The sequence below is a fragment of the Choloepus didactylus genome, chromosome 6 (genome assembly GCF_015220235.1).
Source record: "Choloepus didactylus isolate mChoDid1 chromosome 6, mChoDid1.pri, whole genome shotgun sequence".
Taxonomy (NCBI): domain Eukaryota; kingdom Metazoa; phylum Chordata; class Mammalia; order Pilosa; family Megalonychidae; genus Choloepus; species Choloepus didactylus.
In genome coordinates this window covers 120,808,227-120,829,091 of record NC_051312.1, presented here as the reverse complement: position 1 = coordinate 120,829,091, position 20,865 = coordinate 120,808,227, and the positions used below count along the sequence as shown (strand labels likewise).

General features: G+C 36.6%; 1 protein-coding gene and 1 pseudogene across 1 annotated transcript; both read left to right on the top strand.

Annotated features, from left to right (window-relative positions):
* Nucleotides 1-275: 275 nt before the first annotated feature.
* On the top strand, nt 276-19,050 carry LOC119537285 (caspase-1-like). Its single transcript, XM_037839792.1, has 8 exons — nt 276-282; nt 1,031-1,297; nt 6,606-6,721; nt 7,372-7,545; nt 8,492-8,726; nt 12,911-13,054; nt 14,525-14,631; nt 18,952-19,050. Exons 1-8 carry the CDS (start codon nt 276-278, stop codon nt 19,048-19,050), a joined length of 1,149 nt encoding a protein of 382 aa, XP_037695720.1.
* Nucleotides 9,493-10,921, top strand: LOC119536147 (annotated as a pseudogene).
* Nucleotides 19,051-20,865: the final 1,815 nt, after the last annotated feature.

Genomic DNA, 20,865 nt, shown 5'->3' with positions numbered 1-20,865 from the left:
AACAAAAAACCTTCCTATGGAGGTGCTGCTTACAGTCTGGCTTCTGACTCTGCATTTGCCTGAAGGAACCCTGAGATATGGAGAGCCTCGAAATAAAAAAATAAAAATAAAAAAGCACACACATACACACACACACATATATCCATATGAGCAATGCAGTAACCATTTCTTAAGGTGTGTTCATGCCCTGCCCCAACAGAAAGATACTGATTGCTGCCAGTGTTTATTGCCTCCCTAGTTTTCTCAAGACTCATAAGAAGTGAGCTAGAGAGACCATGTCTGGTAAGTCTCTTATATCTGATTGTGTATTTAGGAGAGATATTTGGGGGAGGATAGAGGCTCACTTGAAAATATGTACAGGATTCCAGATAGTTTGTGTAAGCAATATTTTGGGAAAGAAGGAAGTAAGGAGACTGCCGTCCCTGACCTGTATTCTCTGAGGCTCTGCACTCTGGGGGCCCATGAGCAGGGTTCTCAGCTGGGTTTCCTGGCATTTTGGAGGGAAAGGTGAAAGCCATGAAAGAGTGTGACAGCACTTGCTATGTGGAGTGTGTGTGTCTGGGGGGTGGGGGGGTTCTTTCCAGAATGCACAGATGTCCAAACATGACTGAGTGTCAGAATCTGCATGATTAGATCATCATGGGCTGTTGTCCCTAAATAAGGGAAATGAAAAACGATATGAATCTGACCATTATTGACTCTGATTTCCATGGACATATCCATCTGAGTGATAGCACAGTTTGAGCTTCCTTATCCCTGCTTAGCGACTCACTGAAGCAAAACAAGGAGAATAGCTGAGATAAGCAAAGCCTTGTTTTGACTTCTCTGGGTTAGAATCCTGGGAGTAAGAGTTGATGTCCATAAGGCTTAGAAAAAGTGAGAGGAGCCTTAGAGAGAGTCAGTAGGCTATTCCTTATGATGCTTGACCAATGAATAGAGGTTATTTTAAAAGAGGGTGCCAGTTATTGAGGTGACAGAGTGAAACTTCTTAATGTGGTTGTAACTTTTGCCATGGTTTTGCTTCCAACAGATAAGAAACTAAAGGAAAAAAGGAACCTATTTGTTAATTCAGTGTCTGAGGACACACTTAACATCTTGCTGGATGACTTACTAAGTGAAAGAGTGCTGAGCCAAGAGGAGACGGAGATAGTGAAAAAGAAAAATGATACAACTAGGAACAAGGCTCGTGTGCTCATTGACTTTGTGATTTGCAAAGGGTCCCATGCCAGCCAGATATTTATCAGTTATATCTGTCAAAGAGATTTCACCCTGGCCTCCAAACTGGGATTTTCTTCTGGTAAGATTCTTCCATTTTGTTTAAAGGATGTCTCAACTTGCCCTTGTAACTTGGCAAACAATGCCTGCGTTATCTTCACTTGCCAGATGACTCAGCAGCCCCTAACACACCCTCAGGCTCCTAGTCCTGCACCACAAGTCAGGCTGCCTGCTCTCCCTGCTCGCCTTTGCTTTGTCCCTGTAAAATTCTCCCAGGTCTCTACTTCTTGTTTATACCATATCTTACCTTTTGTTTGAAGTATCTTTCTATTTGAAGAAGTAATCAAATCCAATGGAAATGATCTGAAGAATTTATCCTGGTTTCCACATTAAGTAAAGGACATCGACTTTTGCTTTGGTCATTGATGGTTGGCCCTTTGTGGTTCTTGAAAGGGCTTGAAGAAAGTTACAGCCACATTCCTTCCATTCTCTCCTGTCTACTCCCTTGCTTTATGTGCATTTTGCAAGCCATTTCCCTGGCATATGCCCCCCTTAGAATTTATGATCTAAGTTTTTCAATAATAATAGGGCCAATCTGCCATCTTTTCTGCATAAGCAAAGTGCCATTCTTTTCCCTACATTATTAATTAAAATTTAGAAAGCTTAGGAATGTTTCACATATTCTTCCCTGTGCCAGATCCAAAAGAAACTAAATAGTAATAGCAATAGTCAGAGTAACAGAGCCCCAATTTTAGTACTCAATAAAATGTCATTCCATTACTTGAAATGCTTTGCCTTCTCATTACCCTGACATTATCCTGAGGCCAAAGCCCACAATTCTTAATGTGACATGCACATCCTACCTCTTCCGCCTCAGTTTATATCCCACTTTGCCAGTTACATTGGGGGTCTTCTAATAAAACACACTCACTCTCATTTCAACGGTCTTGTACTGGACAGATAGCAAGGCCCCAATGTCCTGTAACTTAACTTACCAATGGCAGACTTAGTTTATGAAGCAACTCAGGTCACAATTTAACCTGAATTGCTAGAACTCACCAATCCATACATCTATCCATTCATTCATTCATTCAACAATTTTATTTATTTATTTATTTATTTATTTATTTATTAGTATCTATTGCCAATCACTGTTTTTTTGGCTTGGGTATATAGCATTGAAATAAAACACACATGGATTTTCCATTCTAGAGGGGAAAGGTGGCAATCAGAAGTAAAAAAAGAAATAAAGTGTAAATAGTGGTGAGTGCTATGAAAACAACAAGAAGACCATGGGATAGGTTAAGACAGAAAATGACTACTACTTAGATTCAGTGGTCAGCTGACATGCTAATGATTTGAATGACAAAAGCCAGGCCTGCTTAGATCTGGGGAAAGAGTCACACAAGCAGAGAGCACAGCAAGTGCAAACGGTCTTAAGGCACTAACAGGCATGGAATGTTTGAAAAACACACAGAAAAACAGTGTATTGTTGCTGAGCAAGAATGGAAAGAATAGGATAAAAGGAAGACTAAGTTTAGCAGGGGCTTGATCATAGCTATGTGGATGTTCTTTTAAGTGTGATGAGAAGCCATTGGAGGGTTTAATTCCACGTCAGTGACAATATTATTGCCCAGAAGGAAAAATTAATTGTGGGGACAGAAACCTCTTGTATCCCAAATATCTTCTCAGAAATGGGACCACAAAATTGTCTGATAGGTGTCTAAGATTATTCCTGAGATATTTAGGCTTGTCTTTTTGCAGGCTCTTTGCACTCAAAGACACTGGACTAAGGTACTACAGGGCCTCCAAAGAGACCTCAGTGAGAGCTGATAGCTCTGAAGCAGTAAGTCTTTCTGGGGTTTGGCTTATCAACAGGGAGTCCAGCGATCTGGGGCCACTTGATTTGTAAAAGCCCAAGCCAGTCATTCAGGATCTGGGATAAATCTGACCTATTGAGATAACCCTGAGAACATAGGTGGAGAGAAGTCCTCACTCTCTTTCCAGGCTCCTAAGGGAGCAGGCTTGCTCTGAAAGTTGTAGGTCAGGCTTTTATACCTTTCCAAAGTTTAAAGGGTTTCCTGGATTTTTTTTATGTGATCGTGAGTAGACCATATATTACAATGTTAATGATAGTTGTTTAATTTCCTGATCTCCCTACCCCTAAAGTCTATTCGGAATCTCTTATACTATATACATTGTTTTAAAATTTGTTAAACATCTTGACAGTACTTATGTGAATTTACCAAGTGCATGACATTATTTTAGACACTTGTGATACATCATAAACAAAAGACATAAAGATCCCCATCCTACTGGAACTTACGTTAGACTGAAGGGTGGCAGAAAATAAATACCACACTTAATAAAAATAAATTATATATATATCATTAGAAGGTGGTAATACAGTGGAAAAAAATAGAGACAGATTATGGGAGATGGGGAGTGGAAGAGGGAGGAAGTGGGGATGGGTTGCAGTCTGAATAGGATAATCCAGAAAAGTGTCATTGAGAAGTTGACATAAAAGCAAAGATATGACTAAAGTAAGGGAATTATTCATGCAGAGAGCCAGGGTAACACTTTTCTAGTCAGAAGGAACAGTTAGAGCAAAGATCTTAAACCAAGAGCCTACTTGGATTGTTCAAAGAATGACAAATAATCCTGTGTGGCTGGAATGGAAGGTACATGACAGCACAAGAGGAAAGTGACAAATGAAGTTCAGAGTAATGATTTGACTGACAAGGCATTGTGAGAATTTGGGGTTTTAGTCTGAATTAAATAGGGTGTTATTTGAGGATTTTGAGCATAGGAGAGGCACAATCTAACATACATGGATATGGCCATGCTGGTTACTGTGCTATAAATAAACAAGTAGAGGGGGAAACGAGTGAGTGGTGATATGGGAAGACCAATTAGGAAGCCAATGCAGTAATCCAGATGAGAGATGGGAATGGCTTGGATCAGGAAGTTACCTGTGAGGATGGTAGATATCAGATTCTGTATATTTTGAAGGTAACGTCTATAGGATTTGCAGATGAACTGGATATTGTTTGTAAGAGAAATAGAGTGCTAAAGCATGAGGATAGCTATAAGGACTTTGGCCTGATCCTTTTTTAGAATGGATTTGCCATCAACCGACATTGGGAAAATTGTGGGTGTTAACATGGTTTAACGGGAGATATCAGGGGATTTCAAGTGTAAGTTAGTTATCTATGAGACACCAATGTGCAGATGCCAGCTGGATTCTTGAGTAGGTAGCTGGATATATGTTCTGGAATTCAAGAGAGAGGTTTGGGCTGAAGCTTTAAATTTAGGATTCTTTACATAAAGATAGTAATTAAAGCCATGAGAATAGGGAATCTGGAGTATGAAGAAGAAAAGAAGATAAGGGATTGTGTCTCAAAGCTCAAAATTTAAGATGTTCAAGAGGGCAGAGCAAGAACAAGCCAAGGAGGCTTAGAAGAAGAAATGATTAGTTTTAAGTTTCTTTCTCAACTCAAGTATAATTTCCGTGAAGATAGGTACTCTGTCTTATTCACATTTTTGACTCCAGTTCTTGGAGCTCAACAAATGGTTGTTAAATAAGAATTCTCCAAAACTGTGATGAGGCAAGAAGCAGAGCTAGCCTTCATCATGCATGCACATCCTCTGGGCTTTTCCTCTATTTTAGAGAGTATTCCAAAACTCTGCATGCCCCCTAAAGGCAGAATTCGGGGCTTGAGGAACATAAGGAATCTGGGAATGCTTAACAAACACTCAAATTTTAGATGGTCTGAAGACAAGGAATAGAGCCTGGGTCTTGCATGAGCCTTCACAGCTTTTGAGCCTGCTGTGATGTCACCTGAATTTCTAGCATTCAGTTCCATCATCAGAAACCAATGTTGAGTGTTTTCTGTCCATCCATCCCAGTGCTAGGGATTAGGGATATGTATAAATGAGTGATATGACTGCCATGCCCCTGAGGAGCATAGACTCTAGGGGAGAGAGAGGGTGAGGCAGACACAGGAGCATGCCGTTTCAGAACAATGGCACTAAACTGCTCAGCTAGAGATGAGTGGTGGGTGCCATGGGAGCATTGCTATTTTGTTTCCTGAGTCCTCATTGTGTTTACAGTAACTAGGTTATAATAATGGTGTTGTGAACATTTATATAAAACTTAAAATATGCAAGCACTGTTCTAAGCACTTCCCATATGTTAACTCCCTTTATCCTTATAAAAATCCAGTGAGGAAGGTATAATTTTTATCCTCACTTTCAATGGAGGAAACTGAAGCACTGAGACATTAAGTATTCTGTCCAAGTTCACCTGGTTAATAGGTGGGAGATCAGGATTCAAGCCTATTTTCTAAATCCATTCTTATGGCTATTAAGGTGTAGTGATTCTTGAATGAGCAGGCTTTTCTATCCAGTGATGCTAAACTGCTAAGCTAAAGGTCTATGGTAAGCCTGTTATATTTGACACTGCATCAATCACACTGTTAAATCTGATTGATAATTTCTTTACTCCACTCTAGATTTATAGTAACTACAGCTAGAAGAGTCCTCCTGCCCAGTCTTTGTCCTTCTTCAGGGCTTATCTGGTTATTTCCTAAGGAGAGAACTAAAGACTAGTCAGAGGAGAAATGATTATCACTTCTTCTCCAGCCCAAACCCACCCACCTGACCATCCCAAATGCACGTGCTCTAGAATCTTGACATCTGTTCTGAGTGCTGGGTCCTCAGCAAGGACAGCTTCCTCAACCAGCCTGGCAGGCCCTAGTCCTGTCACCCCAGTGAATCACCACCGCTACCCAGAACTGGGTGGGAAAAGGAAAGCAACAACAACAACAACAAATAAGACCTCTCTTCCCTTGTTTAGTTGAGGCAAGCACCCAGATTTTTAAAATAACCTTCTATTGAAGAAATAGGAGTCAAATGTTTATATATGTTGGGTAAGAAAACAGGGAAAATCTCTTCAAAACAAAATCACTTCTTGTCTGAGTTGTTGTCAAGGACTAACCAGAGAATCTTTATGAATGGGAGACTAGATTTAAAGGAGAGTCTTAATGAACTTCCCAGAATTGATGCAGGTCGATAGAGCCTCATTAGACTTCTTGCCAGTCATACGAGTGCATTGTTGCATATTTGGTAGATCTCATAGTTGGATAATTTTCCCTACTAAAGAGCTTTCTTATCTTGCCTGACCACACTTAACTTCTGTTACCAAGATGTTGGACAAAACTAAAACTCTTACAAGCTAAGATATCTTTTTGTCAAAGTTTTCCTTCCTGTTTTCCGAGAGAATGAACGCCTTTCTGTGTGACGGTTTCTAGGTTGTTGCATGGTATGGTGCCCAACAAGAAATCCAGTACATCAGATATCACAGCTCTTATTATGCCATGTTCTTGCAGGTCTTCATGGAACTCTTGATGGATCATCAGAGACAGCATCAGTAGAACCCAAAGACACACTTAAGCTTTGTCCTCGGGCAGAATTCCTGAAACGACGTCAAGACATGCCTGCAAAGGTGATATGATTGAATGGAATGGGGGAGAAAGCGAAATGTGAATATTTCCTAGACATAAAATATGCAGAGGTCCTGAGAGTGAAAGTATCTTTTCTCTAATAATATCTTGAGGCTCTATGAGGGTTAAAATATTATTTTCATTATTTTAGGAAAATTTGATACACAATAATGAAATAACGCTACAAGGCATTATATAATAATGCTAAATTGATGCTATAAAATAATGCTATAGAGGCATTAAGTTCTGGTTATAATCCATGTAGACTGAAGTAGGTGGGGAATGTCTTTAGTGTTCAAGATTCATCTTGAATGTTAGATAATGTTTGGCTAAATGGAAGAGAGGAGAGGAGGAAAGAGATAAAGTATTCTAGTCTACCCCACAAGATCATTGAAAAAATATTCCATATCTGTTCTTATTTATCACTCTGGGATTTTGCTGTTTTACAGACCCTGAGTGAGAGTCCATTCCCCTATCCTTACGCCTCCTTTCAGGAGCTCCTGCTACCATCCATTAGTAGGAAAGCATAAAGAAATGCTTCTGGCAAGACTTAGTGGAGCAGATAGCTCTCTTAAGCTCTTGAGTGTAACTCTGACTATGCTGTAAATGTGTGAGGAAAAATATTACCATCTAACTTGCCTTTGTTATGAAGATTTATCCAGTAAAGGAGAAGGAAGACCGTACGCGTCTGGCCCTCATCATTTGTAACATAGAGTTCTATCACCTTCCAAGGCGCGATGGGGCCAACCACGACATCTTAGGGATGAAAAGACTGCTTGAAGGTCTGGGCTACTGCGTGGCTGTAGAAGGGAAACTCACAGCTGGGGTAAGAGCCTTTCTCATGCACAACACAGAGACCTACTTGACCACCTACTTCTAACAGCTAACCGAGCTTTGTTTAGAGCCATTCATTTCACTTTCCTAGGATTTGCTTTCTTCAGCTTTAAAGTGAAAATGTTAAAGTTGTCATCTATAATCCCCACACCAATATGAGCTATGTATATGCAATTGAACAGTAGCAAGAATGTATTGAAGTGCTTGGCACTTTATGGGTTCTGATATGTAGAAGGTGCTCAGACTGGTGTATTAGTGAGTACATGACAATATATATCATAATTAAATATACAGAGAGAGAAATGTATATACACACACACACACACACATTAATATATATATACACACATACATACAGATGTGCTCATGTGTCTATCTATGTAATTTATCTATCTATACATTGTGCCAGATAAAGTTCACCCAGAAGATAGTGTAGTCACAGAGAGATACAGCCAGACTGTGGCAACACTGTGATGTAGGGGTGTCCGGAGGAGAAAAGAATTTTGATTCCTCTCTCTTCCTACTCTCCTATTTTCTCCAGTCTACTACATGTTTCTCCTATTGGCCAATCAAAACTGGAAGCTGATTGCCAAGAGAGTCAAAACAATGTAGTCTATAAAACCATAAAACATGGACAAGAAGAGCAGGGAATGGAACTGGAGATGGCAAATAAAATACAGCCAGTACAAGACGAATGAATAAAGGAATTTTTAGAAGCAGTATGGTGAAACACTCATCTGAGTTATTATAGTAGCCATGACATTAAGCATCAACAATAACAAAAGAACAATAATAATTGCCACTAATGAGCACTTTCTATATATCAGAACTTGAAAAGTTCCAGGCACTTTACATATGTTCTTTCTTTTGCTCAAATCAATCACTGGTGGAAAGGGTAAGGACTATGAGCTGATGTTTGTAAGTTTACTCTCTATCAGGACATGGAGTCAGTGCTGTGGGCATTTGCTGCCCGTCCAGAGCACAAGTCCTCAGACAGCACGTTCTTGGTGTTCATGTCTCATGGCATCCTGGATGGAATCTGTGGGATTAAGCATAGAAAAGAAAGCCCAGATGTGTTGCCTTACGACACTATCTTCAGGATATTCAACAACCAACATTGCCTCCATCTGAAGGACAAACCCAAGGTCATCATCATCCAGGCATGCAGAGGTGGTGAGTTCTGATGGGGTTCCAAAGGCCAGGGAAGTGTGTGCTGGGCAAGCTTAGCACTATGCTCTCATGATTTTTATCCAGTGAAAATGACCTTACGTTACGCTCAGGTGCAAATACACCAAATAGGTCTCTTTGGGAAAGGGCACTTGAGGTGGCAATAGTGAAATAAGTATACAACTTAAATGTAAATGTCATCCACTCTCTTCCAGTGAAAAATAGCAAGTGATGATGTTAATGTTAACTCTAAATTATTTTTAAGTAGAATTATTAAAATTGTAGCATGAAATGGCTCAAATTGCATTTGCTAGTCAAAATTTTTATGATCTCTGACCTGAAAGGTATTTCACATGTCAGTGAGGGACTAAAATTTAATACCATGCCAAGTAAGTGAAAGAAGCCAGACCCAAAAGGTTACATACTTTTTGATTTCATTTATTTGGCATTCAGAAAAAGGCAAAAGTTTTGGAACAAAATCAGATCAGTGGTCTTCAGGGGCTGGAGATGAGGAGTAGATATATTGTTTGAACTGGTGGTTACATGCTGTATATATTTGTCAAAGTTAGTTAAACTGTACACCAAAAAATTGTGAATTTTACTGTATGTAAATTATACCTAAATAAACAAAAAGATATGGCATTGCTTACTCTCATAAGACTTCTGACTTCAAACTTTAATGGAATTATAACACTTAGAGAATTGCTTAGAGAAGGAAGAAGAAGCGATGGTTAAAGAAAGGATATGAGTTCTGGGCGGTTTGTGCCACAGTATGACCCAGTCTGTGGTGGCACATGTTGGCCGGTGTGGAAACCAGATCCGCTGCTGCTTCTGAGACCTGGCCCTGAGGGAGTGTGCCGCTGTCCACCAGAAAGAATTGATGATGAAGCAATATGCAGCTTCTTTAGAAATGTGGAAACCAGAGTGGTTGGTGATGGTGGCAGTATTTCCAAGGGAAAAATTTGTTCTTTAAAAGCACGAGCTGTCTTGATTGACGTGGAGGAAGGGGTAGTGAATGAAATTCTGCAAGGACTATCATGAGAGGTATTTGATGGAAAGCAGCTCATCACTGATATTTCTGGTTCAGGGAATAACTGGGCTGTAGGTCACCAAGTTTTTGGCAGTCTTTACCAAGAACAGATTTTTGAGAAACTAAGAAAGTCAGCAAAGCACTGTGATTGTTTGTAGTGTTTCTTTATAATACATTCCATGGGAGGAGGAACAGGATCTGGACTTGCCACATTTCTTTTAAAGGTGCTTGAGGGTGAACTTCCAGAAGTATACAGATTTGTGACTTCGGTTTATCCTTCCGGTGAGGATGATGTCATAATAGCACCTTATAATAGGATGCTGGCAGTGAAGGAACTCAGTGAGCTTGCAGACTGTGGGTTGTCCATTGACAATCAATCTTTATTTGACACCATTAGCAAAACTGACCTCACGGTGAATTCTGGAAAATTGGGTACAACTGTGAAGCCTAGGAGTTTGGTTTCTTCAAGTACTGGATCTTTTAAAAAGGGGCACGAGAAGCCCTTTGATGCAGTGAACAACATTGTGGCAAATTTACTGCTCAACGTAACAAGCTCAGTAAGGTTTGAAGGGTCTCTTAATAGGGACCTTAATGAAATCAGCATGAATTTTGTTCCTTTTCTTCAACTTCATTATCTTCTGTCAAGCCTAACACCTCTGTATACGCTAGCAGACGTTAAAGATCCCCCCTTGAAGGCTGGATCAGATGTTTTCAGATGCCTTTAGCAAAGATCACCAACTAATTCAGGTAACCCCCAACATAGTCTCTACCTGGCCTGTGCCCTCATGATTGGAGGAAACATGAAGATTTCAGATCTTTGCAGAAATATTGAAAGATTTTAACCTTCTCTACAGTTTGTAACCCGGAATCAAGAAGGCTGGGAGACCAGCCTGTGTTAAGTACCTCCGGTGGGCCAATCTCATTCATTATTAGCGTTAGCAAATAACACCTGCATGAAATCCACCATCATGGAACCGAGAGAGAGATTCATGAGGCTCTGCAAGAAAAAGCCTTACCTTCATCACTATCTACAAGTTGAAGGGATGGAGGAAAGCTGTTTCACAGAAGCTATGTCATCTTTATTAGTGCTCATACAGGAATATAACCAACTAGATGCCACAAAAAAAGCATGCCTGTGCAGGATTTACCTAGACTGAGGATAGCTATGTAAAATTGAAACCAAAAACAACAAATATGTATATATATATATACACACATATATATCATTTATTTTCTTAATTTCACAGTTTTTTCTTGGTCACCTTTCTATTTCAGCATTTTTGTGATTCAGAAAGCCCAGTTGTGTTTTTCATATTATCCAGAAGTACTTTTGTCTAAAAGATTGCTATCTATAAAATCATAATTTGTTGTTGATACGAATGTGTGAAATTAGTGAAGTCCTAGTACCTTAAGTGTTTATCTTCAGAAAATTCTTGTTTCTAAAATTAAGAAACATGCAGTTGACATTTAACTTTATTTATAGTCTCATATTTAGGCATTCATACATTGATAATCATGTCTTTAATAAAAATCTTTTACATATAATTTTTGTATTTATTTATAATTTATATCATGATCTTCTCTTTAAATGCTCCTGATTCTTTAAAAGTAAGAACAGGGAGAAGTACACAATGTAAGTATTTCTGTATAACATCCACTAACTTTTTAGGGGTTGGTTTTATTACATCTGTTATGGAGATTTTGTTTCTTCTTTGGGTGACTACTTGTTTGCACTTAGAAGAATCACAATCCTTTGATTGTTTTAATGGTATTTGTTCCTGTTACCATTATCTACAGTTTCAATCTTCAACATTAATTTATTTTAAGTCATTACTTATATTTCAAATTCATGGATTGATTTATCATTTAATTTAGGAACAATTTAGTTTCAAGCCAAAACAATCCGTTTTATGCTTTCTTCAGTATTTTAGTTTTTATGGTTTTTTGCAAATTAATGATACTGATCCTGGTCTTTATTTTGAAATTCTAATTTTTTACAATATTTGGTATAAAAACTTTTAGATTACAGGTTTTAAGTGTTCAGAGAACTTCTGTTTTCTCCTTCCCAAAAGAAATGTTAATAAACTGATATTCACGGTAGGGCAATGAAAATTATAAATATATTTACCCTTTAATCTTATTCCCATTCACAAATTAATCCAGAATCTTAATCACCTTGTAATGATTATCAGCTGATGGGATCCTACACTACATTGTCAAAATAGAGATGACATTTTAAAATTTTAACATGCTTTTATAATCTTCAACATAGAAAAGAATATACCAGATATTTGGGTAGAATAAAATGTTTTCTTGTAAATCGTATAATTTTTCTATTATATATGGAATACATACATGGGATCAGATTTCATTCTGTATTGTTTAATTATAGGGCATAATTTAGAAATAGAGTATAATTTTAAGTTTTTCAAATTGGTATATTTTTTTAACAGAACCTTTTTAAAAGCTTATAAGGCCTTAAATACAGTGATATGAGAAGAGCTATGCATTCTTACTGTTTTGGGGTATTTATTTTTGTAACCAATAAAGTAGATTTCCCACCGTATTTTAACTGCTCAAAAAAAAAAAAAAAGATATGAAAAGTTTTCTTTAGAATCTGTTGTCTGTTGTTGAATAGTGTAGATATTCTTTAACTTAGCATTGCACTACCACCTGAACTTGAAACTTAAATTTATACACGCACACACATATATATCCATTTACTCATAATATAATATACACCTATATGAAGGTATATATAGACACACTTATGTGCATAAATATCAATCTTTTTATATTTTTTAATCTCAACCACAATTTTGCCCTTGTTATTCTTGTTATTTTACCACTGGCAAACCAAATACTGCTCACTTTACTTTGAGATAATCAATAGTAGTTTTTAGCACCAATGCTGCCCTCATCAATAGGAACCTTCCAGTTCCAGAAGGTTGTTGCTATTCATTCATTGACATCCATTAGATGTGAGAGGAGATGAGGCTGTGTTATGCCTATATTGTGTGTGTGTGTGTGTGTGTGTGTGTGTGTGTGTGAAATTAACTGCAGCACCTTCATAAAAGAGTGTTCTAATTATTTGATGAATAATTGTCAAATATTGCTAAAATGGGCTCATCAGTGAATAACAGAATTGATGCCTCCACAGAAAACCCTGGAGAGGTGTGGGTCAGTGACTCGCCAGTGGCCTCAGAAGACAGCTCTTCACAGTCACCAGAAAACCTAATGGATGATGGTGTCCACAAGGTCCACAGGGAGAAGGACTTTGTTGCTTTCTGCTCTTCAACTCCACGTATGTGACTTGGACTTGTCGGCCAGGAATTGTAGGGATGAGACCTCCCTGTCCACATGATTGGGCCCAGTGTTTTAAGAAAGAAAACAAGCTAAAAGTCTTGGGGATGCTGGGCTTTTTTAATGGATGCAGAGCCCATCCAAGTTTCTGCAGCCTTCTTTTACAGCTACTTTGTGGTGGCCCTGCTCTTTCTATCTCCACATCCACCCAGATGTCAGTCTTCCATTCCCAGAGAGAGTCAGTAGGCAGACAGCAGCATTTTAGTGAGTCTACTTTTTAGAATAGCATTGTTTTTACTGCTGAGGAGAATTTTAAAAGAAAAAGAAGACATGACCTCTTGTTCAAAAAATGTTTTTTCTAGTTTGGAAAATAAGAGATCTGAGTATGAAATACTGTTTTGTTTTGTTTGTTTGTTTTTAATTATCAAACATTTAGTAGCACCTGGTAAAGTGGGATTGCAAGCTAGGAGTAGCAAGCAGTTTTAAAGGAATGACTAAGAAAGTCATCATACTTAAGGTGATATAATTTGAAAAACAAGATGTTAGAGAGAAAGCAATTCACAGTGGTGGAGTGGGGTGCATGGCCTGGACAAAGATAGACAGAATTTCTAATTTCTAACCAAAGCTTTCCCGTGAGGTGAGACATGGGAGGCAAGACAACAATTGCTGAATTCCTCGTATAAATATATAAATATACTCCTATTTAAACTTCAGCACATGTCTACTAGGTAAGCCTATTATCCCACTCTCACAAATAAGGAAACCGAAGCTCAAAAAAATCATACAAATTTCCTGAGTAAACATAGGTGGTATTTTAACAAATATGAATCCAAATCAATTCGACTTTGGTGTTTATGCTTTTTTGGCGAAACCAGCAAAGAAATTACAGAAGTTAAATTATTTAGAACTTTGCCATTCTCAGGAAAGGGCTCCTATAAAAATAAGACATAGCACCCTTAGAAAAAGCAACTGCATCCATAACTGATCTGGGAACTGGACCAACCAATGTTAACTCAAAGAGAACACCACCATCAGGGTTGGCTGCTGGCTGCCCTGTAACTGAAAGAAGGAATCCATCATGTAATCTAGATGTGTCTTCTGAGACAGATCTGGGTTCATTAACTGCTCCATCATGTTGTAGTTATTCCACCTTCAGCAAGTTTTCAAGTTTAAGTGAGAGAATGTTTGCTAGAGAAAAGCCTGTAGTATCAATTCGAACATGAGAGTTTTATATTCTGAACCACAGAACTTTGTTGCTAGAGCCCTGTTTCCTTACCTGTGTAACCCTTACTCGATGTCTTTGATAGTTCAATCTAAGTCTACCATGTTGCTCTATTTATACAAAGCCAGGAACAGAAATCTGACTATATTTCTACTTGCTTAAATCTGTCTAAAGATATGTATAATCTTTGATGTTCTGAAAGGATGAAGGTTGTATAGCCCAAGATTTATCTTTTCCTTTTTTTCACAGATACTCTTTCCTGGAGAAAGGCAGAGGGTTCCCTCTTCATCACACAGCTCATAATTTGTTTCCAAAAATATTCTTGGTGTTGTCCCCTGCTAGAAATATTTTCAAGGGTAAGCTCCATATTATCTGTTTCACACATGTATTTATAATACAAGCCAAAACAAATATATATGATAACTGACTTGCAAATTTTGCACAAATGATTTATTCACACTGTGGTGCACCTTGCTTTTTAATTATTTTCAAAGTGATGATACTAAGCTCTGGTGACCAAAAACACATAACACATACTGAAGTTTTCTATTCCAAATATTAAATTTTTTGGAGATAAGGAAGAAACAGAAAATTAGAATTAGAGAGTACAGAAGATTGTAGAAAAAAATAACATGGTATGGAATAAGACTTACTAAATATTCAGATTATGGAAAGAAGTTTGGGTGTAAAGGTTATTTATTTTATAATTTTAACTGAGTTCCTTTATACACAAGAACTGGGGCTGCAAGATGCAGATAAAGTACTGATATGACTGACACAGTCCCTGCTTCCATAGCTAATATTCTAGAAGGAAATAGAGATAGTAAAAAAACACATCATCCTAAAATATGTAATTCTAAATTTCTAGGGAAAAGAATAACAGCTTACTGTGAGATATAATAAGGAGGAAGTCATATGTTAGATATGGTCATCAGAAAAATAGAAACTTCATAGAAAAGTGAAATCTATGAGTGCTTTTAACTGGCTTAAAAATTATTCATTGATCAGTGGAAGAGATAAGGGATGGAGCAGGAAATGAGTAAAAATATAATCTGAGGTAAAGTCTTAAAAGAATTTAGGGTTTGAATCTCAGAGGACTAAGAGAATTAGGACTTTATGAGGAGGAAATGAGAGAATCTCCATGGTTAAGGTCTCCTGTGCATAAACCTGAATTGAAAATTTGTAGTTAAAATCCAGAGATCGGAGAATCTTGATTCCAGTCAAAATGAGGTAACAGAAATTGGATTTACAATTCAGTCTGAAACAAACAAACAACAACAACAACAAAAACAAAGAATAACAACAACAAAACCCAGACAGAATATGTGAAGCAATGGTTTTCAGGACACTGGACGTCAGGTGATGAAGGACACTGATCCCTGAGAGATGGTTAACAAACAAGAGTGAGCACTACATTTGCCTCAGCTGAGTATCTTGAGAAAACTTACAGGCCACAGCACAGAGAAGAAGAAACAAGAGAGAACCTGGTGGAATTCCAGAATTTAGGAGACAAAACTGGACTCAAATTGAGAGCCCAAGGAGAAGAAGATGGCTAGAGTTTGTAGGACAGAACACCAAAGAGAAGAGAGCTGCACAGAGAAAGGACTCTGGAGATCTTCAAAGGGTCTCCCTAAGTGTTCAGCAGAGTACAGTTCAGCATGTGTGTGAGGAAACCACTTGAGTCACAGGAAAGAACCACCCAAAAGGATTAGAAGAAACAAGACTATGGTGCTCACACACTTCCAGAAGTAGTGTCAGCTCCCATAAGCAAAACTGTAAAATCTCATAATTCACAGGAAGAGTACTTAGAAGGGTCTTGCTTAAGTTGTAGAGAAGAAAGATCCTACAATAAAACTACTCTGGTCCTTCCTAACAAATCTTAAAAGCAAGACCCAAAAGGATCAAACAGTTTCCAAGTAACTTACTTCATCCAGGAACAAAGTCCAAGAACATATGTGAATACAAAAATATTCAGCACTTAAAAAGTAAAATTTGAAATATGTGACATCCAGAAGTGGGAAAATAAAAATAGGTAAATAGAACCCATTTTGAGCAGAATTTTCAATTAAACAAAACAGATACAGAACTGACACAGATGTTAGGATTAGCAGACAAGAACAATAAATAGTTATGTAACTGTATTCTATATGTTCAAATAGTTAAGTAGAGTCATGGAAGTTATAAAAAGACCTAAAATGGATTTTGAGTTATGAAATGTAGAATGTGTAAGATGAAAAACACACTGGAATTAGTGGCAGTTTAGATATATAGAAGAAAAAAAAATAGTGAACTTGAAGAAACCATACAAGATGAAGCACAGAGAGCAAAAAAGAATACAACAAATGGAAAAAGCATCAGTGAACTGTGGAGCAAACTGAAGAGGCCTACAATATGTTATAAGTGGAATTGTGAAAGTGGGGACAAAATAATATTTGAAGAAGAAATTACCCAAATTTCTCAAATATAATGAAAACTATAAAACCCACAGACTCAAGAAGATCAACACATTTAAAATATTAAAATAAGTGAAAAAATACAGCAAAGCCCATCTTAATAGAATTGTTCAAACCATTGATAAAAGAAAATCTTAAAAGCAGAGAACAAAAAAAACACACACAGAGTTAAGAATGACAAGATTAACCATCCAAAACAATACATGATAAATCAGTAGTGAAAGACAAAAAAAGTCCAACCTAAAATTCTATCTCAAGAAAATCAGAAAAATACTTTCCTCAAGCAAAGGTGAAATAATGTCTTTCTTAGGCATATGAAACCTGAAATACTCTTATCTCCAGCCGACCTCCACAACAAGAAATGTAAAAGGAAGTCCATCAGACACAAAGAAACTGATACTATATGGAAATATAGATTTACAAAAAGAAACATAAGCACTGGCAATGTACCAATAAACACACATTTTTCTTCTTTTTTAACTCTTTCAGAGAAAATTGATTGTTTAAACAAATATAATCATGTTGTAGTGTTGACTTTATAACATGTAAAAGTAAAATGTATGACAACAACAGGACAAATTACGGGAGTGGTAAAATGCAGTACAACAATTTTAAGATTCTTACTCTATAGATGAAGTGATATAATAACAATTGAAGTTAGACTATGATAAGTTGCATTTGTATACTCTAAACCATGAATTAACCACTAAAATAAAAAGCAAGAAACTACTGCTAATAATTCAACAAAGGACATAAAGTAAAAAATAGTAATCCAAAGAAAGCAGAAAAAACATAAAAGGACAAAATCAGACAGGACAAAAAAAAAGGAGCAAGATGATAGAAGTAAACCAATACTTATCAATAATCACATTAAATATTAATGGTCTAAGCAATGATTAGAGACAGAGTGCATAAAAAAACAAGCTATAACTCTATGCTGTCTACAACCCACTTTAATTATAATAAAACAAATAGGTTAAAAGATAAAATAATGGAGAAAGTTATACCATGTTAGTACTAACCAATAAGCTAGAAGGGTTTATTTGATTCAGACAAGGCAGACTTGACGGTAGGGAATATTAGCAGGGATTGAAAAGGTAATGTTATATGGAAAAGGGGTCAATTTATCAGGAGGGTATAAAAATCTTAATCATTTATGCACCTAATGCCACAGCTTTAATATATTTATGAAGCAAAAATGGATAAAACTGCAGTGAGAGATAGACAGATCCACAACTAAAGAAAGATATTTCCATACTTTTCAATAATTGATAGAACAAGTGCACAAAAAAATCAAAGAAGATACAGAAGACATGAACAACACAATTAAACAACTTGACCCAATTGGCATGAATAGAACACTCCAAACAATAATAGCAGAATAAAATTCTTTATAAGTGCATATGGAATATTTACCAAAGTAAAACATATTCTAGGACGTAAAACAAGTATCAATAAATCTGAAAAGATTTGAGACATGAAATATATTCTCTAAGCACAATAAATTTAAAGTAGAAATCAACAATAGGATTAATAATAATTAATAGGATTAATAGTAGGATTAAATAAATACACTTTCAATAATACATGAGCCAAAGGAGACTTTAAAATGAATATTAGAAAGAAATTGAATGTAAATTAAATAGAATGAATAAAAAATTGTGGTATGCTACTAAAGCAGAAGTTAGGAGAAAAGTTGAAGTACTATATGACAATATTAGAAAACAAGAAAAGTGTCAAATCAGTGACCTCATCTTCTATCTTAAGAACCTAGAAAAGAGTACATGAAAATCGGTGTAAGCAAAAGAGGAAACAACAAATAAGAGTGGACATATTAAAAGAAAAACAAAAACAAGAGAGAAAATAAATGGAATCAAAAGCTGTTTCTATTAGATTAACAAAATTGATAAAAATATTAACCAGACTGAGTGGGGAAAAAAGGGGCCTGCAAATTATGGATAATTGAGATTGATGTGGTCTTGGGTTCAGGGAGAATTTATTTGGAGGTAAACTTTAGACACTGGCAGGGTTTCCAGTTATGGGTGTCAGTGGGGGGTTGTCAGCACAATGAATGGCCCAGTCCCTTTTGGAGTTGTTATAGCTCTTCTTCCCTCCCAACTCTACAAATATTCTCTATCCTAATCACCATCATGTTGGTCCATGGAGCAATGGGTTATCTGTTTCTGTGAAAGTGGTAGGACTCAAAACTCTTTTTATTTTCAGGTTCAACAATCATTTGAAAAACCAGGCATTAAGGCCCAGATGCCCACCATTGAAAGACTCTCCATGCCCAGACCTTTTTATCTCTTCCCAGGCAATTAAAATTAGTAAGTATCTATAGATGATGTGAGCAAATCAGAAGATTGACTAGAGTGGATGAGTGAAGTGGTGACATGTTTTTCCTGGATGGACTACACAATATTTTGTTTTTATTATTATTCATTCTTGTTTTACACTTCACTCTACTGATATCTACCTAAAACAAAGGTAAAATTTATTCTTTTGGCCATGGTACTGGTCTTGCCTTTCTACCATAAACAACTCAAAAAATGAGACAAAATATTTGAAACAACAGTTTTCACAAGTTAGACAACAGGCAGTTTCTGGACTTCTTTTGTTGAGTAAAGGGAAACAAACAAGGTGAACTCTACAATTTCAAAAGTTTTTATTCCATTCAAAAATTCCTGTGATTCAGTGCAGGAAGACTGAATATGACAGTCTCACAGAGTTGAAGAGACAGTGATCAGAATTCATGAGGTGGGTGAAAAGTGAGGGTCTAAATTCCAGAGGTGAGGGAGATATGCAGAGAAAGAACTTCAAATATCTGAGTCTTTGGATGAATACCAATTGGCACATCAGAACATGAAACAACAAGAACCCAGGAAAACAAATATTACTTGGGAGCTTGAAGGTCAACAATTAACACATCTCCCACAGCATTGGTACATGCCAAGTGGAGAGGCCTCAGTGAACACTAAGTACAGTTAGTAGAGATCCCAGAGGGTCATGTCTTAGAAATTAGGGTAAAATAGTCCTAGAATAAAAGCTACTCTATACCTTCCCTAGTAACACACACAAAAAAACTTACAAAAATGAGGGTGATGCAGAAATAAAACTACAACACTTCCAAAAAAGCATCAACAATCTTTCAATAAAATTCCTTAAATACAAATGCACAAAGTATGCTATTTACAATGTCTGGCAACCTATCAAACTTACTACATGTTTTAAAACTCTATTAAATATAAATAGACCAATAAATCAAGTAAGAGATGATAAAATTAGCAAATACTTTTAAAGAATGTTTAAAATAGGCTTAGTGCTATAAAGAAAACAGTGAATAGATTCAATTTGAAGAGCTGAAAAAGATAATATGAGAAGTGAAAAATTCACTGGATGTTCTTAACTCCACTTTAGAAACTGCAAACAACAAAAAAAATAAGAGAACTCTAAGTCTTAGTGATAAAAACTGTTCAAACTAAAGTATAAAGAAGGGAAAGAAAAGCAAAAAACAGATGCAGAGTCTCTGTGGGGTCATAACAAGTGATCTAACAATTGTACATGAAATTGGAGCCTGCAAAGGAAAGGAGGGATATAAAATATTCAAATAAATATTTACCAATTTTTATTCAAAATTGATAGAACTATAAACACATAGAACCAAGAAAAAGAATGAAATCCAAGAAGGATAAACACATATTAAAATCAAGTTGCTGAAAATCAGTGATAAAGTTTTTTTTTTTGTTGTTGTTGTTCTTTTTTTTTTTGTAATTCTAGAGAAAAAGGACACATTACATATTGGAGACTAGGGGGAAAATGACTGAAGACTACTTGTCGGATAACAATGAAACAACAATTTTAAAGTGCTGAATGAAAACCAAAATGACAACCAAGAGTGCTATATCCAGCAAAAATATCCTTCAAAAGTACAAAGAGAAGCTAAAGCAATTGTGCAAGAGAAAGAAATAAAAGACATTCAAATTGGAAAGAAAGAAGTAAAACTTTCCCTGTTTACAGGTGACAAGATCCTATGTGTAAAAAATTCTGAAAAATCTACATCAAAGCTACTGGAACTATTAATAAACAAATACAGCAAAGTGGTGGGGTATGCGATCAACACACAAAAACCAGTAGTGT